This window comes from Tigriopus californicus, chromosome 12 (assembly GCF_007210705.1).
Source record: "Tigriopus californicus strain San Diego chromosome 12, Tcal_SD_v2.1, whole genome shotgun sequence".
Lineage (NCBI taxonomy): Eukaryota > Metazoa > Arthropoda > Copepoda > Harpacticoida > Harpacticidae > Tigriopus > Tigriopus californicus.
This window is the reverse complement of record NC_081451.1, coordinates 6,146,434-6,171,413: the sequence shown is the minus strand read 5'-3', so window position 1 is coordinate 6,171,413 and position 24,980 is coordinate 6,146,434. Positions and strand designations below refer to the sequence as shown.

The 24,980-nt window shown below is 41.4% G+C and overlaps 2 protein-coding genes across 2 annotated transcripts; both read right to left on the bottom strand.

Moving 5' to 3' along the window:
- Positions 1-2,121: 2,121 nt before the first annotated feature.
- LOC131892075 (esterase E4-like) lies at positions 2,122-4,668 on the bottom strand. Its single transcript, XM_059241809.1, has 4 exons — positions 4,387-4,668; positions 2,844-3,800; positions 2,515-2,783; positions 2,122-2,435 (listed from the first exon to the last, which is right to left on the bottom strand). Exons 1-4 carry the CDS (start codon positions 4,612-4,614, stop codon positions 2,159-2,161), a joined length of 1,731 nt encoding a protein of 576 aa, XP_059097792.1. The 5' UTR covers positions 4,615-4,668; the 3' UTR covers positions 2,122-2,158.
- A 4,078-nt stretch (positions 4,669-8,746) lies between these two features.
- LOC131892030 (esterase E4-like) lies at positions 8,747-13,527 on the bottom strand. Its single transcript, XM_059241756.1, has 4 exons — positions 13,185-13,527; positions 9,479-10,435; positions 9,145-9,413; positions 8,747-9,081 (listed from the first exon to the last, which is right to left on the bottom strand). Exons 1-4 carry the CDS (start codon positions 13,362-13,364, stop codon positions 8,763-8,765), a joined length of 1,725 nt encoding a protein of 574 aa, XP_059097739.1. The 5' UTR covers positions 13,365-13,527; the 3' UTR covers positions 8,747-8,762.
- Between the last annotated feature and the right edge of the window lie 11,453 nt (positions 13,528-24,980).

Genomic DNA, 24,980 nt, shown 5'->3' with positions numbered 1-24,980 from the left:
ACATAGTAGCAGTGGAGCGAGTACAGAGAACCTTCACCAGACTCTGCTTTCCAAAAGAGCGGAACCTCGCGCCAATTGAGCGTTTGAACATACTGAATTTGGAACCTTTACAAGTGCGTAGGCTTAAGTGTGACCTTCTCACTCTCTTTAGGATTCGTTTAGGCCTAGTGACAGTGGACGAAGATATGTCTCCCGTCCTTGCATTGCATTATCATTTGATTGATTCATTTGATAGCGTTTGTGACCTTAAGTTAGGCGTATGCCCCCAGTCATAAGCTTTGGACTACAAATTAGCAACAGCCCAGCTTGTTTACAAGCCTGAGCATATTTTTGTATTGGTGGTTGTAATGAGTTTCGATCCGGAAGGTCAGCTTTTTATCTAAAAGGACCTCGGTCAGGGCTCCCATCACAAGCTAAAGAGAGTACAATATCAAAAAAAAACTCCTTAGACGAATGGCAAAAGGCGACCTTGCTGTTCTAGGTCTCGGAACCAGGGCTGCTTTATAACTTGTTCTTGATCTTGTATCTTGTGTCTTGATTTTTCCACCCGTTTTCGTTGGAATGGGAGCCCTACCAAAGGTTCTTCAAGCTAAAGCTAAATAGCTGATTTTCCGGATCCAAACCCATCACTAATTGGTGGGTGCTAGCGTCCGTTGGAGGGAGGAGCCTCCTTGCCGGCAAGCAAAGTCGGTCATCACACACCTTCAATTTTTCCCAATAGGCAATGCCATTGTGAGGCATCAAATTGATTCTTGTCTGCGGGTGGAGTAAGGATCTAAAAGTTTTGCTGAGAAAGGTCAGAGACAGGAATCAAACCGGGTCCGTCCCTCTCTCATACTAGGGCACTTCCGACGGCGGGATTTGAACCCACACCATCTGTGAAGAAGACTTGTGTCTTGTTAGCACTGCCCAAATGCATCACTGGCCAGGTCTGTTGGTGACTAAAGACAAATTTTGATTGCAATCTGTCTCATCAAACGGTGGGTGTGGCTAGCAAAGCGTAGTTTTTCATCTACGGACCTCTTAGTTATGGGCCCAACATGCTTCCACTGCGCCCCTCTGCTGTTGGTGTCCATGAGGCCAGTTATTTTACACTCTTTTTTATTTTGACTTGTATGCATTTATTCATGACCAAGCACTTTTCATCTCCAGCCAAGACTTTGGTCTTGGAGAACGCAAACTAAATCAGTTACTACTTAATTTAGAATGACAACATCTTGTCGCACTTGACCTCTGTTTTAAGCTTTGCTCTCTGGCTACAGTCAATGTTACTGCATGTCTTCATTGTGCTCCATGCTACGCAGCTCAATCGGTGCATCCCAATGGGTCTTTCATATTGAACACAGACAAATACATACAAAGTGTACATGGGGGGGTCGAACCTCGCCATCAGAATATCCGCATTTATGTCCCATGAGTCGTGTCATAGCCTGCATCGGCTTGGTTTATCGTCCGTGGGTGTGGTTAACGTTTTAAAGTTTCCTTGAGAAGTTTCGAAGAGAAAAATCAAACCTTGTGGCCTATCTTATGCTAGAAAACTTTGCTAACCATTTCGTCACTTCTCCTCTTGACGGTAATGGTTAAAAATAGCACATTTGCAAACGGGATACCGAAAACAACGTAATTGAAAGCCAGGAGTGAATTATCTTGCTGAAGAGAGCGGGCTCATGTTAAGCCAGAAGGTATGATATTTTTCTTCAAAGCCATTAATGGTTGTACCATCATAGCTGTCATAATGGCCACTTAAATTGCCGATTCTTTCGTTTAGTTGGTTCCAAAGCAAATTAGGATCTCCAGCTTCCACCCCAGTGCTATTACATCCAACGCTTGAAGTTTTTAACTTGAGACAAATGTTTTAAATGGAATTAGTGGCTTACAATTTGCTGAGGGTGAAAAAGTATTGACAATAATTTAAAATGGAAACAAAATCATTAGGAGAGCCGAGTAAGAGATCGGCGGTTCCCGTCTTACTATCTGGAAATGCCTGGAGACTCTTTGGTCCATGGGTCCTAGAACCGTGAAGTCCCTAAGAAATGGTGAAAATACGTTGAGAGTGTTTATGAGCCAAACTTTGAAAAGTTTGGCTGAAAAGACAAATTTGAGTAATATAATCAATCCTGATTCAAAATTCAACAATCTATTGATAGCTATGACTGATTCAGCATTCGGGTAAATAGTCCTCTTGCAAATTCTCTTGCACTTTTACCATATCCCGCCAAAGATTGAGCCGGTCGGCGGGAATGGGCAGACATCGACTCATTTCGGCATCAATGGGCGAGTTGATATTCATGTAAGCTCCCTCTGATGGAAGGTACGGGGCCCAATGCCTGTCTTCAGTGGAGGGATCTCCAGTCCGAATGAAGTTGGCAAAGAGGGTTGTGTACAACTTGACCATGGCCTTATCCTCTTCGTTATGAGGGCCAGCCCAAGGCATGCTAAAAGCGAACAACACAATTAACCTTTGTTCAGGAGGAGCTCTAGTGCTTAAAGTTGTTGTTAGCTTTGCATGTCTACCTCATGACATAACGTAAGTCGTCCAAGTGGGCCACTCCTCCGTGATCGGCCGGGTTCTCGTTGTACATATTAACGTAGCCCCAACTGCCAATGTAGTTAAATTTATAGAAAAATAAATTGGAGAAGGATCGCCGAGATTGCAGATAGACGCCTTGAATCACGTCAAGATTGAAGAGCGAGTCAGTCATAAATTCGGCAGCTTTGACGCGATGTTCGGTTCGATTCCACTTCTCCCGGTTGAAGTAGAATTCGAAGGCCTTGTCTTGGTCCTTCAATGTTTAATGATAAGCATAATATTTGGCCCAAAAAGGGACCTAAGAACATCTTACCTCTGGTGCAATGTTTGGATGAGCAAACAACAAAGCCAAGACTTCCTGCTGATTTTCATTGGCATAAGCCAATCTGTCTGCCCACATCTCTCCAAAGAGCTCAACAGTATACCAGCTCGACTCCATGGAAGCCAAACCAGTCATGAAGGCAATGTCTTCGTTGAATTTACCCAAAGTTAATGCCTCGACCGGATCCATGGTCCAAAATGGTTCCTCGGCCTCTGCATCGACTCGAGGATCAAACGCACCCATTGGCAATTTGGCTGCCGAGTCAGGAAAGAATTCGGAGAACCCTGTGGCGGAAGTTGTTAATGTGACAGCGTCCACAGTACGGAGGCACTCAATCAGGGCCTCTGAGGTGTCGGTTGGGCAACCCACAAACTCGGCTTGCTTCTTGGCAATTAGATCATGATCGGTTTGCTTTCCTGACCAAGCGGTGTTGGCTGTTCCACTCATGGAGATGACACGTTGGAACAACCCCTTACTCATAGGAGAGATAATATGAGCATGGGCACTGGCGGCCCCTGCACTCTGTCCCAAAAGAGTGATTTGTTCCGGGTTCCCACCAAAGGCATGGATATTGGCCTTGACCCACTTCAAGGCTAGTACTTGGTCTTTGAAAGCATAGTTTCCTGGGGCAACCGAGTCCTCGGTGCTCAACCATCCAAGGGCTCCCAACCGATATTGGATCTGGACCACTACCACGCTCCGGTCAATGAGCTGATGGGGTCCATAACTGCTTTGACGTCCAGATCCCACCAACCATCGTCCCCCATGGATCCAGACCACCACGGGTAGGTTTGAATCTGGAACTACACTTGGCGTATATACGCTCAACCATAAGCAATCCTCTTGCCCTATCGATCCAGTTTCAATGAGTGCCGGGATCTGAATGCATTCTGGTCCATCTTCTGTGCCGTTGAGCACTCCCTCCCAATCACCAAAGGGCAAAGGATCCTGTTAAAGAGAAAAGAAATCTTCAGATTAGGATGCGTTAAGATAAGGTCGAGCATGAACAAATAGATTACATTTTGCATGGTTTATTGATCTGACAACACTAATCTTGTTTCTTGTGATGTTTACTTTTAAGCGTAATCTTCTTCAAAACAATGACTCAGTAAGAACTGAGGGGATATTGAGTACATGATAAATACTGCAGGTTCATCAAGTTTTAGTGAAAGGAATGTATGAAAATAATGGAACCTTCTGCAGTTTTATCCAATGCTTCTTCGGACAGTATTTTTGCAATTCTTATCTACCATTAGTGTTTGATGGTAGTCTTTCTTCCTGGTAGTTCTAAGTTCATTTAAACTAATTTGGAATGGAATTTTCTATACCATTTAAACTTAATCATCACATCTTGGTGTAAGTTCCCTTTTTATTAACTATAGTATCACTTTTTGAATGATTTCAATTTGAGATGGATTTTTCAACAATATTAACCACCAGAAAGGTCACAGGACCTCCAAATGCTGTAACGCCAAGATTTGGAGTTACAAGGTCGTTTCAGTTCAACTAAGCAAAAAATCAAAATTGAATTTACCCGGAATCGAAGATCTCCAAGGGGCGGTTGGGCATAAGGAATACTGTGGAATCCGAAGAAGTCGTGGCCTTCAAAGCTGGTTTCAATGGTGCCCAAAACTGGTCCATGCTGGGTGTCCACGATCACTCCCTGAACCACACCAATGAATGTCAAAGCCAATATGAAACAAACAGCAGGCATGGTGATTTGGCCCAAGGTGTTAGGAATGATTTTCTTGTCTGTTGGCATTTATCACCAAGCTAAAGAACTGACAATTCGAAGTTTTGCTGCGGACGTATAAGTAGCCTGCAATAGAACTATATCCAAAGCAAACAATGACCACGTAACACTTCGTTTACTCTGTGCAGGTATTAAATAGTGTCAACTTTTAGCGAGGTGTCGTAAATGAATCCACAACTCCTATTTAAAGATCATAGGCTATCGCTTGGACTTTAATGATTTTGAAGATGCTTTATGTTTTATGCACCTCCACCAGGGATGAGAAATCATTAAAAGCCATTTTTGACCAGGTGGCAGAAAGTGGCAGAAATTCCTTCAATGTGGATTTTTGCCTACGAGGATATAACTTGGATGGGAAATTATCAAAAGCCACTTTTGACCACTTGACAGAAAATAGTGGCAGTAAGTGGCAGAAATTCCTTTAAAGTCGAATTTTGCCATCGCTGACCATCGCACATGTCATTTTTGGGCCAAGCCATTAATTGGGTCAGGATAAGTGTTGCAACATTTATGCATGCTTTTGAATTCAGATGTCAAGTGAAGTAAATGAATTTGCTAAACAAAAATTAGATTCTAACTACTAACATCAGGTTTCGAGCATACTTAAACAAACTGAATAGTTGATATTTTCGTGCCAAACCACAATGGGCCGTTTCACCGCTCTGCCTTATCCACTTCTCCGTATTAATAGTCTCGTGCCACAAATGTTTATACCAGGGCGAATCGAGTATAAATGAGACTAGACCTATAGATTTAGAATGAACAAATATTTTCGAAATACTAGTATGAGCTCAAGAGATGAACCTTCGATACTTTTCAATTGTATTTCATTTTTACAATCATAGTGAAATGACGCATCTACAACCTTCTTTATGCCGTTGAAGGGGATATTATTCGCCTACCTCTTCGAATTCTTTCATGTTCCCGATTTCGGATCATCGCGGCTTCAAAGGGACTTGTGCCCTCAAGGGCACAAGCCACACAAAGTCACAAAGTCACCACAAAGTCACATCTTAGAGCGTATTCATGTGTTTCTACATTTGTTTGCAAGCAACAAGAGGAAGGGGAGGGAGGAGAATGAAGAGAACTATGATACCTTGATAAGGTTTAGTGTGTTAGAGCATATTCTCTCTTTTCTACGTTTGTTTGTTCTCACTTAGACTGTACAGAGGGCGCTACCTCTGCCCAATGAAAATGATTCATATGCCCCATCTCATTCATTGCTGATATCTTTTGAGTGGTTCAAGTGGTAACATTCTCAATTCTTGTGTGTGAGGTGAGAGCATGTACATCGGTAAAAGTAAAAAAGAAAGATAAAAAAGACATGGCTGCGACAGGGTGGCTGTCGCCCATGGCGTAGTTGAGGAGCTCTCTGAGCAGCGTAAAGTACCCCTTCAAAGATAAGTTTGGTCTTGAATGTGGTATTGGGCGTTGCCGTGGCCTTTGCATGGCCAGGCATTCGCTGATGAGGTTGTTGTTTTGGGTAAGGTCGACGGGATCAAGGACGCTCAACATGTGGAAGAGTTTGGTTCGACTCCAGCTTGATGCCCGTAAGGGGAAACTGCACCTCAGTGGCCATGAACCAGGCGTAGGGGTGGCCCGGGACTTACTTGGGCATCTTGACTGCCACCGCCGAGACGGGGCCTGCGGCTGGCAATTTGGCCACAGCAACGGCTTCGGCCGCTGTCATGTCCTGGGCAAAGTTGGCAGGCAGGGACATGATGTTAGAAAGCTGAGTCGCACGGAGAAGTCACCAGTGTAGCGGAGCGATGATTGATGCGACTTCACGTTTTGAAGAGAGAAAACATTCGATTTACTATCGGCAGTTTCTATCGGTTCTATCGCTGAGAGGATCGTGGAACCCAAATGTCAGACTTCTAATTTAAAAAATCACAAAGACAGAGTCGGCCTCCAAATCGATTTGGTGATTGGGCCTATGTTAGCAACCACCTTCCAGCTGAACCAAACACCTTTTCTGAGGCTATGGATTGTCCAGAGAGTGAAAATTGGCTTCAGGCCATGCATGAGGAGATGGAAGCTCTCAACAACAATGACACGTGGGATCTCGTTGATCTACCGGTTGGTAAGAACATAATCAAATCTAAATGGATGTTTAAAATCAAGCTTAATGCCGATGGATCCCTCGAACGATACAAATGCCTGTAAAGCACAAATCAAGTCTAACAAGATCAAGATACGAGACTTAGTATTACCTAGAAAAGTGAAACAAGTGTTGGTCTAGTTGGTAAGTCATAGACTGCTCTTTATTCGTAAGAAACACGGCTTAATAAACAGAGAAGAGCATGCGCTTACAGCGCCTGTTCCAAGTCTGTCGCAAGATGTTGGAGCATAGAGTCCCTCTTTGGGATCAGGGTGTGGTTCTCTCATGGAGTTGCTTTAGTTCGTATATACGCCCTCGTGACAAAGTAAAGGGAACCTTGTACCTTGTCAACAAAGAAGAACCGGAAGCTTCGCATTAGAGTCCTTGTCTATCATAGTTGCTGGCAGACAAAACAGATATTTTTCCTACTGAGGATGAGAGAGAGAGAGAGAATTACGAACGATTTTGACAGGCGTTTTGGGATACCGTATTGATAGAACATCTACTTTGCAATTTGCGAATGCCTGGCTAGCTAAGTCCAAGCTTATTTGCGCTATTGAAATTATTGCTTGAGTTGTTGCTTTAACAACTTAAGTGGGCAAACCTGTGGTCATTCCCTAGGGTGAGGTAATAATTGATGTTGGCTGCGACAATGAATCGGAAATATCCCTCAATTAGGACACCCAAAATCACATGGCAGGGCGAGCGAGAGAGCTGCCATCTGACTTCGTAACAAACAAACAACCGACTTTTGCCGTTGTTCACCATTTACCATGTTTTATGTTTTGTTCGTTTTGGATTTCGTGTCATGAAGGATATGTTGGAAATGTATAAGACAGAACGAATAAACGTCCTCCCACATTTCCTTACAAATATTTGGCTTGGCAAAAATGACATTCTTTGGGTTAAGTTCTGGTGATTAGTCTGAATTATCGCAATGGCTCTCGTTAATCTTCACCATAATGCTTGGGTGCAAATGTTCACATGAGTATTAGCTGCACACCGGAAAAGTTTGAAAGCCCAGGATTATACCATGAAAAAGTAAAAATCAATTTGTTGTGCAATTCGGACGGTAATTTGTAGGACTGATAATTTCAATTTTCGCCTTGCTGCCAACACCCTTCGTTTCAAACATGAGTAGAACTATTCCGTCACATTTTTGGAGAACGAGATGTCTGACGAGTATTCCGCTCAAATTTGAACGAAGGATGGCTCTTAGCCAGTGATTTGGCACACCAACGAAGACGCGGGTGTTGCACTGGAATTGCACCAGATATATTTAAATCTGAAGGCCTAGGGAACAATGAAGGCCAGTCTGGCTATAGTCTTTGATCAGGCTAGGCTGGTGAATTGGAAAGTGCCTCAGCCTCAAGTCAGTCACGCGACGTCCTCTTGTCTAGGTTATTTCTTTGATGGATCATTCTGACAGCAACCTTCTTCCCCTTCTGGACTCCATTAGAGCCTTGAGGGGGCCAATGATAAATGTTCCAGGGAAGTCTGCCAGGTGAGTCACAGGCTCGTTTTGGATGATTTGAGCATTTTGCTCAAATCTTATGACTTAAAATGACCAAAATCAATTGCAAATCACATGATGCTCCATCTTCTAGTTTCGATTGCTGCCGTTGTCAAAGGCGCTTTTCAAACACTAATTGATAACAAGAACTCAACTCGGGTGACATGACTGTCGGTCAAATTCATTTTAAATTGCTTTTTTGTCTTTTTGTAAATAACATTCCATACCGTCAGGACATTTTTGCCCATTTAACTATTTGGGGGATGTATTCAACTTCGTGACATGAACTCTAGTGACTCATTATCAAGCAAACCCGGACGACAAATATGATGTTAAAACAAACGTGAGTGATTGCTACTGCTAAATTTATACGTATGTTGTTCATGAATCCGCTTGTTACTACTTATGATTTTCAAATCACAGTTTCGCAAATCGCTAATTTTCTTGTAATGTTGTTTACCTTATGTCTATGATTGACTGTAAAAGTGTTGCTTTGAGACAAAAAAAAGATTAAAAGGATGCCAAAATCACTATCGTCCTCTTTTAATAATTTGCATTACATTGATCGAGCATGATATCACGAGCCTGGCATTCAACCAAATAATCCTCTTGCAAGTTCTCTTTCACTTTAACCATATCCCGCCAAAGATTGAGCCGGTCGGCGGGAATGGGCAGACATCGACTCATTTCGACATCACTTGGCGAATTGATATTTATGTAAGCTCCCTCTAATGGAAGGTACGGGGCCCAATGCCTGTCTTCAATGGAGGGATCTCCAGTCCGAATGAAGTTGGCAAACAAGGTTGTGTACAACTTGACCATGGCCTTATCCTCTTCGTTATGAGGGCCAGTCCAAGGCATGCTGAAAGCGAACAACATAATCTATCTTTGTTCTTTTATTTTGAAGCTTGCTTGGGATGTTTACCTCATAACGTAACGTAAGTCGTCCAAGTGAGCCACTCCTCCGTGATAGGCCGGATTTTCCTTGTACAAATTGACATAGCCCCAACTTCCAATGTAATTAAATTTATAGAAATACACATCTGAGTGGGATTGCCGAGTATGCAGATAGACGCCTTGAATCACGTCAAGATTGAAAAGCGAGTCTGTCATCAATTCAGCAGCTTTCACGCGATGTTCGGCTCGATTCCACTTTTGGCGATTGAAGTAGAATTCGAATGCCTTATCTCGATCCTAATAACGATGGACATTTAAAAAAAGTTGATAATTCATACGAAAAACCACTATTTTGTTTGTACCTCTGGTCCAATGTTTGGATGAGGAAAGAAAAGTTTGAAGACCTCTTGCTGATTTTCATTGGCATAAGCCAATCTGTCTGCCCACATCTCTCCAAAGAGCTCAACAGTGAACCAACTCGATTCCAAGGAAGCCAAGCCAGTCATGAAGGCAATGTCCTTGTTGAATTTACCCAATGTTAAAGCCTCGACCGGATCCATGGTCCAAAATGGTTCCTTGGCTTCTGCATCAACACGAGGATAAAATGTGCCCATAGGCAATTTCGCACCAGAGTCAGGAAAGAATTGAGAGAACCCCGTGGCGGAAGATGTCAACTTAACAGCATCCACAGTCCGGAGACATTCAATCAGGGCCTCCGAGGTGTCGGTGGGGCAACCCACAAACCCTGCTTGTTTCTTCGCTACTGCAGCATGGTCGGTTTGCTTTCCTGACCAAGCGGCGTTGGCTGTTCCACTCATGGAGATGACACGTTGGAACAGTCCCTTACTCAAGGGAGAGATGCTGTGGGCATGGGCACTGGCACCTCCTGCACTCTGTCCCAGAAGAGTGATCTGTTCGGGGTTCCCACCAAAGGCATGGATATTGGCCTTAACCCACTTCAAAGCCAGTAGTTGATCTTTGAAGCCATAGTTTCCTGGAGCGACCGAGTCTTCAGTGCTCAGCCATCCAAGGGCACCCAATCGGTATTGGATTTGAACCACAATCACACCGCGGTCGACGAGTTGATGCGGTCCATAAGTGTTTTGACGTGCAGATCCAACCAACCATCGTCCCCCATGGATCCAGACCACCACAGGTAGATTGGTGTCTGGAATTACACTTGGCGTATATACGCTCAACCATAAGCAATCCTCTTGGCCAATCGTTCCAGTTTCAATCAGAGGAGGGATTTGAATGCATGCTTGACCATCCTCAGTGGCATCGAGAACCCCCTCCCAATCACCAAAAGGCAAAGGATCCTGACAAATGATTGTTAAGTTGTGGTAGATGCATTAAGTCATGGCCTGACAGTCATAAAAGTACGATGGGATAAGCTGACTGCCACTAGATATTTTTTCTGTCCGAATAGTAAAATAGTGGCGACACATACGTTGAACTTTTCCAAAAAAAATTCCATTTACTGTCATGAGCCTTCCCTAGACTACACGACCTATGGCTTCCATTCGGCATTTCAGAGAACGCTTTGTCACATAGCCTCCAACAGATATTGGGCCGATTTTTTTTCACAATTTTAATACTTTTGAGTAGCATTTGGTACAATTTTATGTAAATTATTGACCCAAGTCATAAAATGATTGGAGAAGAAATTACGTTCATGGCATATTAAGAGTGGTTTATGAAGCAATCTACCGCGACTCTTCCCAATTTTTTTTGGCTGTCTGAGATTGCAAAAAGGGCCCCTATGTTCATACTCTTTAAAGAACCAAATTCCGTGACTAGATGAAATCGGTCTTAACCCTCCTCTCATGTTTCGAGTAAACTTTAAATCACATCGTAGATTGTACTGATTGGATCAAACTAAAAATCGCTGGTGGTTGCGATTAGGGTGAACAATTCGTATTTTTGATAGTATTTGGCAGGGTTTGAGTTACGCCGTTACACAGAACGGTGCGACTTGTTTAGCGTTACTTTCCTGAAAAAGTAAGGGAAACGGAACGGACTTTTTTCAGCGAGGGAAAGAAATAATGCATAAACATTTACTGCCCGATACTTTTAAAAGTTGTGTCTCAGATGCTCCGACTTATTTGCTGCTGATGGGATCAAATGAATAATCACTGGAAGCTGCGACTAGGGTTATCAATTTCCTTTTGCTGTGACGTATGACATTACTAGTTACATGACGGAAACCCGCAAGTCAACCTCAAAATTTTAAACTGAATTTCCATTCGTCAAACCAATGGAATACTTGCATTATGCTGCATTCTTCAAACCATGAAAAGAGAGATGAAAAATACTTGTCAAAATGTTTAGTAATAGCGAAAAAGATTATAACCAAGCAATCCTCGATCCTCATACCCTTGTATCCTCGTATATTTGTTACTTGCTTCATGTCATATTTCCCAAATGTTAAAAAATAAAACGGCATTTTTGCATTTTTCGGCCCCCTTTTTTTGCAAAATTAACGGTATCGGTGAAGGTAACGCGTTGCTTTTTTCTAAAAGGTAAAAGTTCAAGCCCTGGTAGGTTAAAGCAACGAACTTAGAAGTAAAGCAACTACAATAGGTTGATGTCCCTCTCCTGCTCATGTTACATACGGCGAAAATAGTGGTGTTATCTTTTTAAAATCAATATACTCACAACGACTATCTTGCTGCGGTTGACACACCCTTTCTTGTTTTGTTTATGCTCAAGGTCACTTGAGAAGAAAGATTAGACAAGATTTGAACATTTGGTCATGTTCATTTAGTAAGTTTCTTCAGGCAATTATTTTGTTCTGAGTGAGAGTCTACGCGGACAAAAGTGTGTTTCTTCATCCAAAACGATTTGTAAATATTTGTTTGAGATATTGGAGTGCATCATGAAATCTGTCTAAAATATATCTCTTTTCTGCCCTGAAACGTTAGTGTACAAACTTTGGATATTGGGGTTCGTGCGATGAAAGATGCATCATTAAAATGTTAAGAGAAGTTCACACCGGACTTTGAAGTCCTCTATTTTTGAGTGATTTGAAGGCGAACAGATCATAAAAGAGAATAAAAGGAGTCATCAACGAATTTTCAAAGTGCAAGTTCTTTCACGAAAGTGCCTAAAAGGAAAATGAATTGTGAAACAATGTACAAGCATTTCCTCATAATTGCCTACAATCTATCAAATGATTACTGGAGGGGTTATTTTTTACTTAATTTGTGTCAGGTGCCCAAAAAACAAGTGCAGGCTTTAGACTTTCTAAAAGTCCTTTTACCCATAGTTTGAGCGAAACTAATTTGCGTCATTTTAAATCATTTGTCAATAAATCTTGGTTGTGCAGTACATTGGCGCGCATTTAGAAAGGGATTAAGATACGACATCAGTAAGGACTGATGAGTGATGACTTTACTAGGGGCAATAAAATCCTCAAACAAATTGCATTTTGTTATTAATTGACAAAATATGTTGGCTTGATTGAAAATTCAACATCCAATTTTTCTTTGATTATTTGAAGGGAAAAACATAGATCGGTTAAAAAACCTGATAAATTTTTCCCAAGATAGGTTGCTGTATCTGCATTTTGTATTTTGGATTGGTTCTTTTCACCGAAGTTTTATAAAGGAAGAAAATAGATCTCAATGATAATGGTGCTTGCATGGGGATTATTCTTTTACCTGAAGTACGTATATCGAGATTTCATTGTTTTGCAAAAACTACAGGACTTTGAGCTAACAGGCACTAACATTTCAGACGAGAACTTTGCTCGACATTTTTGTCAAATATTCGAAACCAATGATCATGTCTGTCCAACCATTTGTTTTTGAAACTTTTCATGGCGCAAGGACATCGAAATGACATGCTATTGCATTTTTAGATAGCAAGTTGCTCAATAAAGCCGTTCAGAAAATGTGTTAAAATGAATTCAAACAATATGAAGCAGAAACCGCGGATTTCGACAAATGCGGAAAAATTAATAGGCAAAGCTTTTTAAAAATAATCAAGTATTTGAAGGAAAGAGGCTATGATAAAGCACAATTGAACAAGTAAGGGCGTTCAAAGGCGAAACGGAATTGAACTTGCCCGAAATCTGAGGTCTCCAAGGGGGGGCTGCGCATAAGGAATGCTGTGAAATCCGAAAAAGTCGTTGCCTTCAAAACTGGTCTCTATCTTGCCCAAAACAGGCCCATTTTGGGTATCCACGATGACTCCACGGACTTCATTTATAAAAGCCAAAGCTATAATCCAACCAAACCGAGCCATCTTGGGTTGTCACCCCACTGCGGTGCGAGCCTCGTCAACGTGTTGATTCACTCTACGATGTTGAACAACTAGTTGAATTCATTCAACGGACGTTTCTGTAACGCTCCTCATGGGAACAATAGAAAGAAGTGAAATGCATTCAAGGCCCTTGTTTGTCACACCTTGTTTTATCAGTTCAAGTGCTAGGCAAGGTCGTGTCCTAGAGAAGTTGAACTCATCATTCGTCTTTATAGTCAAAATCACACGGTGGGGATAAACGGACATTTGACAAAACGAAATTATAGTCAAATTTAGGAGTACATGTTACTACTAGGTTCAAAGAAGAAGAAAAATGGTTTCCCTCCTTCCAATAGTTCTTTAACTCTTCCGGACCTCAATCACCCCAATTTTCCTCTATGGCCTACACCTCTGGCTTCCCAGCTCCGCCAAATCCGTCCTCAAATTCGCCGATGCCACCTTCACCAAATTCTCAAGCGACAATGCTGCGTGCCCAATATGCCAATAATGCATGGACGCATTTTGTGAAACCGAGCCCCTCACCATCGGGGTGACAAGGTCAGTGTCCAACAGTTTGGCTAACCTAACCTTTCCTAAGGTGATGTCCGGACACCAGTTATCTTTTCCGGTCAAGAACTTACTAGCACCTTATTGTCCTTGGCCTGACATCCCTTTGAAGTATTGGCGGTCACACACCTTTGTCCGTCTCCCAGCCAAATGCCATCAACGACGGGAGCTGACAAAGGATCTGTTCAATTTGGCCCATCCACTCTACTACAATAACTCAGATTTTCATCACTTGCCTCTACCTACCTGTCCATGTAATGTCGGTAACTTCTGTCTTCCCTTTTTTCATGTGTATTGAACCAATTCTAGTCATCTCTGCTCTCATATCACTCAAGTCCACTATTTTATCATACAAACCATTTTATTCTTTTAATCTCGTTGTTTAAATCTGTTTTCGATGTTTATACAAATAGTTTTAGACATTTTACACTGACATGACCAAGAGTCGCAAATAAACGTTATTATGAAGGGTGTAAGAGACACATGAACACAAACGGGCGTCACCTCAGGATTGGGGGCGGGTTCAAAAGAGCCGAAAATGACATTTATGCCAGGCCCTTCCAATGGGATTCGTTTGTCTGGCAGCCTTTGGCTCAAAGGGACATGGAATCGACCCAGGCCGTCAAATGTGACCGATGGCCCAAGTCTAAGGGGTTCATTAGAGTTGACAGAGGGCGGACTTGTCTTCATATTAAGTGATTTGGATCCTAAGCTTTGGCCTTATGATCAATCTGAGGAGGGCTTCAGCCAGACAGGACACCGCGTAAGATCCCTCTCATGATCTTCAATGTCCCCAAATCAATATCTAGACGGTCAAGCCTCGGTGCACAATCAACCCATTCCGTCTGGAGGTCAACCCTTCCCCAAACGGCCCGTTAGAGTCGGTTTGTTTTCATTGCTGAACTAGTGCACATTTCAGAAACCAGCCACCTCAAGTGTTTCTAGGTCTTGTGCATACGAGGCCTGTGCATGTTTGATTCGTGCTCTGGTGCGGGAGTGCGAACGAAGGACTTTCACGAGAACGTGTGAACAGCCCATAAGCCAATCTGAGACGGAAAATGTAAAACATTCTTGAATCAGATACTTCCACGTGGTTTCGTGAGCACTTACTTTGAATTGCGACAGTGTGAAATATTCACTCTTTCAACAGTAGATGTCTTCACATTCTTTCAAATCGAGGCCAAAATGCAGCTAAATGTGTCTTGACATCACACGGTTACAAGAGATAATTCAAGTAAGATGTACTCAAGACTATCTCTGAGCTATATGATAACAACCCCAAAATTTCAAAACATGCCATTTCTAGCTTGGAAGGCCAAAAAAACGATCAATGCGTGTGCTAGGAATTGACCCTGATATTTGACATCTTGCCCTAAGAACAAGATCAACACAAAACACAATTTCACACATTTCATTTGATGAACAACTTAGGTCCTTCTTAATCCCCTTCAAAATGGGGCCTTTCTTTTGTCCAGTGCATCTGCTTGCCATATTTCATTGGCTGTACTGTGGGTTAATCAATTCTTTATTTTTATTTTTATTTTAAGTCTTTATTGCGAGACGAGCATCTCATTGGGTATATTTACAGTTTTCAAAATAAATATACTATTTATACTATTACTATACTAATACTATTTTCTTGTCGTGGGTAATGTTTTGAATGTATCAAAATGTACCAAAAACGTTCAGGGCACGGCCACCAAGTCCCAAAATATTCGCACTGCAAACGCGTGATTGAGGGTCAATGGAGGGGGACCTAATTAAACACGCAGGAACGATGCCGGATGGATAGGACCACTCGCACGGGATGATGTCGTGACCACGGGATAATTTCGAAAAACCAGGCCACAAACGGTCAGTTAAACAAACTGCGCAATCGCATGTTTTAACTGAGATTTAAGATTGAACTATATTTATGCAAATCACTTCTGGTTCATTGTTTATTCGTGAAACAATAAGTTTACAATATGAGATATTATCTATCTTGAGTAGGATACTAATATTTGCAAAGTATTAATTCAGAAAAATCTAAGAATTATGATTAACTATGTGTATCAAGGTAGAGGATGTCTTATCCACATTATTCAGAATTAACTACCTTCACTTTTGCAAAATCTCACTTATATTAGATTTTAGTTAGTCCAGAACATAGCATATCTATGGAAATTTGGCATGCAGCAACACCAAAGAATCACCGTGATGGGGATTAAAACGAACAAGATTTATTATTCCCAAATGGAATTGAACATTTGGCGTTCGCAAAACTTCTTGAAGTACTGTGATTGGCCTTTAAATAGGCCTTCCAACCGTAAAATTCCATGTTGTGAGAATTTCACATGGTCACCAAGTGTCTCAAAAATAGACTAATATAGTGTTGGGATATCATGGACAGCGTGGAGGCGAACGTGTATATTGTCTCCAAGTAGAAACGGTAATAACCAGATAAAATGGGAAAAAGAAAAGATCAGCTTACACATGAAGGAGGTTGGGTTATCGACTTATCGACCTGTACAGATATGCTTGGTATGCGGCGTTTCACTTTCAATAAAAATCTAACTATTGATCCTGCTTATAGAATACTCAACCAATTGCATGAAAGTGGGGATATGGATAGATTGGGAAGCACATTATAATATCTATCCAATTTAATTTCCATTGGCGTTTTAATCACTTTGCAAGACGAGGTCGTAATCAGCAAACAACTTGTAAGTATTTGAAAATGTAACACCGCATGCCTCGCACCCTGTATCTCGCCCAAAGATGCTTATCTGTCCTTGAACTTGAGAGAAATGGTGGTGGGTTCATCCGTCCATTGAAAGGGCGTTGGCTTCGACTAATGCATGTTGATCTTAAATTCTCCGTGAGGCGAAGCCCCAAGAAATTGAAAAACGAGATGGACAACGAGACCCATTTTTTTACGACGATGTTTCAATGAGTTTCAAAAGCTTTCATGGTCTCCAGTTCAAATGATGAACTATAACTCACGGCGTTGTTGATGAATATTCTAGCATGAAAGATCTAATAGCAAAGCTTTATCATATCTTACTTTTCCGTAGATTTGTAGATTTTACCAAAATTGTTGGAATTTAAGCCATATAGTCGCAAATTGGCCATAACATACATTTGGATTGGAGCCGCGTTGATTTTTCAATGACATCGGCATGCTCATGAGTATAGCTGCAAAAAGTGGATTAGGTTTTTCAACACTTTTTCCGACTTTTAGGGTCTATTCGACTTTTCCAGCATTTTGCTGTTCGGAGATACGCAACGACAGCAAGCAAAACACAACAAATGTCAGACGTAGATATAAAGTTGTAATGTTTGAAACCAGGGTGAACTAGGGACGAGATGTGCCAACAAAGCTTAAAGAAAGGTGCATGACGAAGATCTGCTGTTACGGGTCGAACAAAACACCTTGCACAGGCACCTAGCCATGTCTGGCTCAGCTTTTCTCTTGTATTGATGCTTACTCTACGCGACCACTTGAACCTGATACTGATGGAAAGCTTCAAATAAGCATTAACAACTTAAAGTGATTTGCTGACAATTTCTTCAGATTGACCAGGTCATAGTAATCAAGTTATGGGAAATTAGCTACCTTTTTGGGCCCGTTGTGGTCTGTTTAATGTCGAGAGGTTTGAAATTGGTAATCTAGCTTCTTATACCTTAAACTCTAGAAATATATCACCAATGCTTGTTTTCCGCATATTTTATCGACTATTTTTCGAACTATTTCGCCATTTTTCTCATCTTTTCTTAGCCGCTATTTTGCCAAATCTAATCGACTTTTTTACAACTCTACTCATGAGTTACAACAGTGCTTCGGTCAATTTAGTGGGTCACGAAGATAATCATGATACAGGGAGGCGACTGAAATGTCGTCTTTGCCAAACGGAGGGAAAAAGTGGAAGAAACTGGAACATGGTGGTGTCGGAAAAGACGAAAATTGGGAAGAAAATGAAACAGGCCACGTTATACGTGATAAACCAATGCTTAGCTGGCTAACATAGATTCGAACGAATCATTGTGAGCATGATGAATAAATCTTTAGAGAGAAAATTTCACATTTCTGCCACCCTTTTACAATCAAGAGCCATCTCAACTCGACCAAAGCAAGCTTATTGCACCCAACGTAAATTGCCAGTCAACCAACTTGCACTCAACGAAATCTCGACTCCAGAATACTTTTACTCGATTTAAACCCCTTCAAATCTTAAGTTTAATCTTAAGTTGTTTTTAGTCAGGTCAATGGAGAATGCAACTATAGTCAGCCCCTGAACATTGTTTTTTTTTATGCGTTGCTAGAGGTTGCTTTCTTTATGCTTGCATTCAAAGTTTGCCCATAACTTCATGATTCCATTTGAGCAACTGCTAAGCTTACGAACGAGCTTGTTGATATCTGTCAATTTTGTTGACGAGCAATTCTTGATTAAATCCATATTCTTGACCTCAGCGCCGATTGATATTTTGACAGTAAGTCATTGATAAACTTACCGTCGACCTAGAAAGGCTGCTCCGCAGCTATCGTCCAGTAGAAAATGGATTTAATAAATAAAATCTCGTCAAACGAGCTGGCAGATATCAACAACTTCGTTTATAAATTTAGCACTTGCTCAAATGGAATCATAAAGTCACTGACGACTCGGCACGCAAATGAAAAATAGCTATACACCGAAAATATGGCTGACTGGCTGATGCACAGAATCTGTGGGCTGATGGGAGTAAGGCGGCCAACTAACAATGTGAGGGCACAAAACATAATCAAGGCCTGATGACGTGAATGTAAAAAGAGCTCGGGTAATTGGTTCTTATGTGACAATCCAAGGAGAACTACAGACATGGCGAAGGATAGTGCGTATTGGGCAGCCAACGAAAAGGCAGTTCTGTGGGTCAAAAAGCGAGAGCTTTGTTTCAATTTGGTATTGAGGTCAGAACATATTAATCCGCTAATCTGAATTTTATCCCGGTTTTGAATATTGTTATCTGAAAAGATATATAATGTAAAGAATATCTAAATTTGTTTTAAAAATGGTCAGTGTACTTAACCTCTCCAATGTTTGATTCTTCCGTTTTCTACCAACATGTTAGATATTGTGGTTACTAAAACCCAGATTTATTTGCTTTGAGCCATTAAAACTAAAACCAAGCAAGTTTCAAGATCTCAAGAGAGCTCTATTGACTCTCGAGAAACGGAAAGTAGAGCCTCTAAGGACTGAACTTCGTGCGTCCTCTTGAGCAGTTCTTCCAAACGAATGGCGAAGAAAAGCGGCAAATCATTATCAAACAGCGCAAGCAAAAGCCTCAGCTGACGACACTGTCCCTTTCCATGATACGTCTTAAGGCACTCTCTTTCTTTTCCTTTCTGTCATAAAATAAAAGAGGGAACATGGGCTGGCTTGGCAAAAGTGGAAGCAAGGCTTGGTTATCATTAGGCTTTAAGATACATGATAATTCTGTCAAAGAACAACCAATAAATGTGCATTCTTGTAATGCAAAAACTTATCCATAATTCTAATTGGAAGATATTGGTGTCTTCAGGTTTTCAACAAAAGGCCCCATTTCAATGATTTTCAAGGACCAATATAGAGCGTCCTCTTTGAAAGCCTGGCTTTAGAGGACGCACGTTACGCACTCAATCTCCGCTAGGGGCATCCTTCTTCTTTTTGTGATTTAATCTCGAGAGTCCATTATGTGCGTTCCTGCAGTTTCAATAAATCAGAGATCCTGTCTTCTTTGAACCAAGATATAAGTGTCAGGTGTGAGTGTTGCTATTGAACAGCTTTTTCACCTTATTATTTCTGAAGCATGGTAACTTCTGTCAAGTCTTTCAAGTTGTTATACTCCGTCAATTCTGGTTGATATTTGATACATCTTAGAAAATCAAATGGATTTCATATTCTAAAGGCCAAAACACCGTATAATTCAAATCCATCATTCATATGAATTCAATATGTATCTTTTTTTTTTGGTTTGGTTTTTCACGGGCTTTTCTAACCGCTACATGGAATGTGATCCCCAGTGCTATTAAAATGAAAGGTTATAATTCGTCTATTGATTACCTTTCAATCTTTATATGATATTTGGTCTACCAACGAATTTGACCGAACTAGTCCTTGAATGTAGGGTTGATCTGGAATACTATCTAAAACAAATTCCAAGTCTGACTTGAAAGATGCAACCGGATCAACAAGGCCTACGTATTCCCTACGAATATCAGAGGGAAGCAAATCAAACAATGAAGGAGCTCGAGAAAGAAGAGATGTAGACTTGATTGTTCGAACTAGCCTGGATTCTCGAGGGCTTGAAGGTACTCTCAAGACGCACATTTAGCCTAGTTCGCATAAGAGAAAAAAGCCTTCGGATTCGACCTGACCTCCTGAACCACCTTACTCTCAGTTTGTAACTGGTCATATTCGATGGAGGCCTTAATCTTACCCTGAACTATGTCCAAATTTTTTTGGAGACTAGCCGCAATCACTGGATTCGAAGTGCTCTTCAGCCTTTTTGCTAGTTTGCAACTCTTTTTGAACAAAGTCTTCCTATATTTTGGAATTTTTGTCCGTGTACCACCTTTTGGAACACATTCAGAGATTGCTAGCTGGAGCAAACTTCCTTAAAAAATGAAACTAATTTATCAATGGCTGCATCTATGGTCGATTCCTGTTTCAGAATTGAAAGCAGGTCAAGCTCTTCTAATCTTTCTATAACCAACGGCCAATGTTCATGTTTGAATTTGAACTTAGCCAGACCGACCTTTTTGGCCGGTCTTACTCTAGAGCACGCCGGCTTTTGAGTAATGGTCGACCCTAGAGGGCTAGTCAGAGAAACGACACTTCGATACGAGTGATTTTGGTTTTGAACACATTCCACCTGCTCGTGTGCGCTCCGGGAAAGGCGGTAAATTCAAATCAATGGTAGCTGACTGTCAAGTAGGCTCTGTTTGTTTGTACTTCGACGACATATGTGAAACCTGCTGTGGTCCATTTAATAACTTGACAATTTGTGTTGGTTGTTGTATTGTCATACGCTTCAATTTCAATTCAAATTGAAAATGAAATTGAAAATGACCAATTGAGTAAAAACTATTCTGAAACATAGCTTCCCAAAAATGTGTTTTACATTTGCTGCAGAGCGAAAAGTTCATAAACAGTGCGCAAAATCTTCTTCCCCATTGAATTCCTTCTTTGTGGGGACGGTGGATCAGTGGAACCCTCTTACCCTGAGTAATGGCACAAACTGTCCCGTCGGTTGGCACCAAGAGATCATAATCGGACTTATAATACTTTTCAAGCGTTTCTCTCTATTCGTGCCTGACTTGTCAATTACCTGTGTCTAGTGCTTGCTTGATTTACCCTGAATTGCACCTGTGTCCTTATATTCTGCTTGCAATATTGTCACTTGGTAAAGATATTTTCTTTCTTTTTTTTCTATTATTTGTGGTGTTTTTATTTTCCTTCATGCCGTTACTCTTTTTCACACATTGTGCTTTCGAGTGGCAGTAACAATAAACATGTGTGTTTTAACTGTTGCATTTTTTGGATGAGTTTAGCATGAAAGAGGTGAGCAAAAATAATTCATCGGAATTTGTATGACTAAAGATAATTTCATGACTTCATTTTAATGAATTTAAAAGAAAATGTTATGAAATCATAGCCAGGGTTTTTGTTTGGCTGGGCTTCCATACCGCAAGTCAAAGTTGTCCAAACCTAACTTAAAAGATCCTTCTGGATCAAAAAGGCCTTCATACTCCCTACGAATATCAGAGGGAAGCAAATTAAACAATGGAGGAGCCCGAGAAAGAAAAGACGTGGACTTCATTGCTCTAACAAGCGTGTATTCACGAGGGCTAAAAGGTGTTCTCAAAACGCACATTAAGCCTCGTTGGTCATTTTATTTGATTCCGAGTGTAGGGTCTTTTCTTGACGCCATGGAGAATGATGTACACCTTCCATAAAAAGCTTAATATAACATGTTATTCATGAACGCTTGTATATGTACTTGGTACGTGCAGATGTTTAGACAACCATTATCAAACACTGCTACCAAGTATAAATCTCAGTTACACAACCTCAATAGAGGCTTTTGATTATACGTCAAAATACGAATTTATTTCATACTCTCTACAACAATTCTCATTTTCTGACTTTTACTTGCCATGGCTTGGCCGGCGCGTTTCTTTTTGTTCTTGGCATCTTTAGTTGCTTTCTCTTGGCGGCAATGACTTCGTATACGAAGTCTAAAATAACGGGTAAGAACTTTGTGAAGAATTTCGTGATCACAGGTTGCAACAATCGCAGGTGTGTTAAAAGAACTGTACGATTCTTTTAATGACAGAACTTGATTTCTTTTTTTCATTAGTCCTTGTGTCAGTCCTTGTCGAAAAAGGGCCTCGGCCGGTCTAAACACGTCTTTCAAACACGTCTTTCATTGCCCATTCACTTGGATACACGAGACTTTCACCTGTATAGTCCTTGTATTTAATAAAATTACAAGCATTCTCTGGTACAGTGTTCCTGACCCACTGTTCTTCACATCCCTGACAGGATTTGCAGTGTTTGAATACACGATTCAAGACCCAGCCAGACACATACTCTAGGATATCAGATTCGGCTTTGTGCAAGGGAGTTTCGGAAGAGAGATGTTCATCAAACAGGAAGAGAGTTGAAATTGGTCGTGGCTTTGAGGACTTTGGCATATCGAGGAATTCTGCGAGAAACTCGCCCTCAGCATATTGGTAATTTGAATTCCGTTTTTCCGTCATGAATTGTGCCAGGGCTATTGCTCGAAGATAAAATTTGAATTCCCGACTATTTGGAGTAGGATTTTTGGATCTCACCACAGAAAATAAATTTTCTAGAGCATCTTGGCTGAAACGAGAGCACAGAAGAAGGTCGAGTCCTTCTTCGTTCAGAAGAACATGTTGAAGGTCAAGAATAGACATTGTGGTCATAAGCACTCCAGTTTGAATTGGCTTCCAGGTTATTCTTCCATTTTTCTCTACAACTTCCATCTCCATAAATATATCCTTGACTTCCCGTAGCAGCTCTAAAGCCTCATGATGTTTTTGGCCATTGAATTTGGACAAGGCCATTGTCATACATCGGGAACAGACAATATCAAACCACATGCGGACCTTATCGATGAACCAGGCAGTAACCAGGCACTCCGGGGAAAAACCGTGATTATCAACGCAATAACGTAGGGCATGCGCTGTAGCGTGATCTAGCACCCTCATAGCGGCACCCACATTCATTTTATCAAAATGATTTGGGTTAAGGGTTTTTTAATCTAGTTTTGGGGCAAGCTTCAATTCGTTCCTGGAGTCAAATTCCAACAACTCCTTAACGTGTCTCAAGGACACATTTCCCTGAGGAAGATTGGCCTTGATCCGAAAACTCTCTGGGATTCTAAATTCATTCCCATTGCTCAAGGAGGCTCGGATGTTCTTCAGAAGATGAGGCCTATCTGCCAGAAATGACAGAGCCTCACCTTCCCAAGATGGATTTGGAATGCAAGTTGTCCAACTTGAATCTCTCCCGACAATCACACCGAACTCTCTCCACATGGCCAAATTGGGGGTTCCCATATCACTGGTAACGGCGACTATTTTCAGCCCAATCTTGGATGCTTCGTGGATGACACTTTTGATGATATTGGCATATACCTTACCGTTGGTGCTGTTACCGGTGTAAAAGTAAGCCACTGTCTGCTTCCATCGGGCGGCGATCCCTCCTAACATGACAACCAGGGCTTTTGAGGCATCACCATCATGATCAGGTAAGGTCACATGACCCACAAGGCTATCCGTAGAGGAGTCATAAAAGTTCCCTGATGTTATTGCCATTTCGTCTAAGAGAAGACAACATATCCGATCTTGGGATGACATGTATTCTGTCTTGAGTGCCATCATGCTAAAAACGTCGAATAGAATCCCAGAGTCGAACGAAATGTCTTTGGTTCTCCTTTGCAATGTCCTCAATGATGGCAGAGGGAACTTTTGTTTAAGGAGGGCGTCGTAACCCGACTGTCCACATGCAAATCGCAACTTCAGCCCTTGCTTTATAGTTGTGTTGGTCCATCGCAGTCCATAATCGGATTTTGCCAAACTTCTCTTCTCCATGCAAGCAATCTGATCTTCCGCAAAAATGGTGGATGATGAGCCAACCCTTGCTTTGTGAAGTTGAGCGGTTAGTACTTTTAACCGTGACTGCATTCGCTGAACTGATTGATTGCTCATCTTTAATCTCTGTCTCAAGGTCTTAATAGTCTTTCCGTTCTTCTTGATTTTTTCCTTCCACCATTTGGCCTAGAGAAAGAAATTTAACTTTTAGGTTATTCTAATACATTACATGATAGAAGGAAACCCGTGAAACAATAGAGATGTATTTATGCTTAGTAGTTCTTCTACAGGGTGGATTTTATAAGTTGTTACAGAATTTGCTTTGGCAAAAGTGACTATATGGCTGAACCATTTACCTTCAAAATTGGTGCCCCAATTGCCAACGTCACTTGCTTTCCATTGAAATCATTGCAACACATGTTGAACAACAACTTTCGAATGCCGGAAGCCAATTTTAGCAAGTCATTTCCATCCCATTATGGTCTTTTAGAGGTACCAGAGACTCCGAAGAGAATCTCCAACAATACAACAGCACGAGAGTTAATAATAAGCAATCGTTTGTTAGATTACCTCGTCTGAAAACATGTGGCAGATGTGGCACATGGTTGGAACCTCGTGTGAAAAGGTAATTGAAGGATTGTCCTCATAAGTCTCCTCAAATTCATTCTCCTCTTGACGTGAGGTTTCTTCAAGCTTGGGAATAAGCTTGAAGTTTGTTCCAATGCTGTTGGAATTGGGGTCTTGGGAGTAACCATGATCTTTGATGATTGCGGAACCATGACTCGCACGGTCAATTCGAAGCAAACCGTGAAGCTTTTTGTCTCTTGATCTTCGCGGCTTTGGTAGAGGTCTGTACGAAAACACTGAAGGCACTGAACCATCTTTCAACCTTTGCTTGGTCCCATCAGCACGGAAAAGAAAATCGTCTGCTA

Coding starts and splice junctions, on each gene's coding strand:
- LOC131892075 (XM_059241809.1), bottom strand. CDS start 4,614: ATGCCAACAGACAAGAAAATCATTCCTAACACCTTGGGCCAAATCACC. Junction 3,801..4,386: donor TTGGAGATCTTCGATTCCGG/GTAAATTCAATT, acceptor TCTCTTTAACAG/GATCCTTTGCCCTTTGGTGA. Junction 2,436..2,514: donor GACTTACGTTATGTCATGAG/GTAGACATGCAA, acceptor GTTCGCTTTTAG/CATGCCTTGGGCTGGCCCTC.
- LOC131892030 (XM_059241756.1), bottom strand. CDS start 13,364: ATGGCTCGGTTTGGTTGGATTATAGCTTTGGCTTTTATAAATGAAGTC. Junction 9,414..9,478: donor ATCCAAACATTGGACCAGAG/GTACAAACAAAA, acceptor CATCGTTATTAG/GATCGAGATAAGGCATTCGA. Junction 9,082..9,144: donor GACTTACGTTACGTTATGAG/GTAAACATCCCA, acceptor GTTCGCTTTCAG/CATGCCTTGGACTGGCCCTC.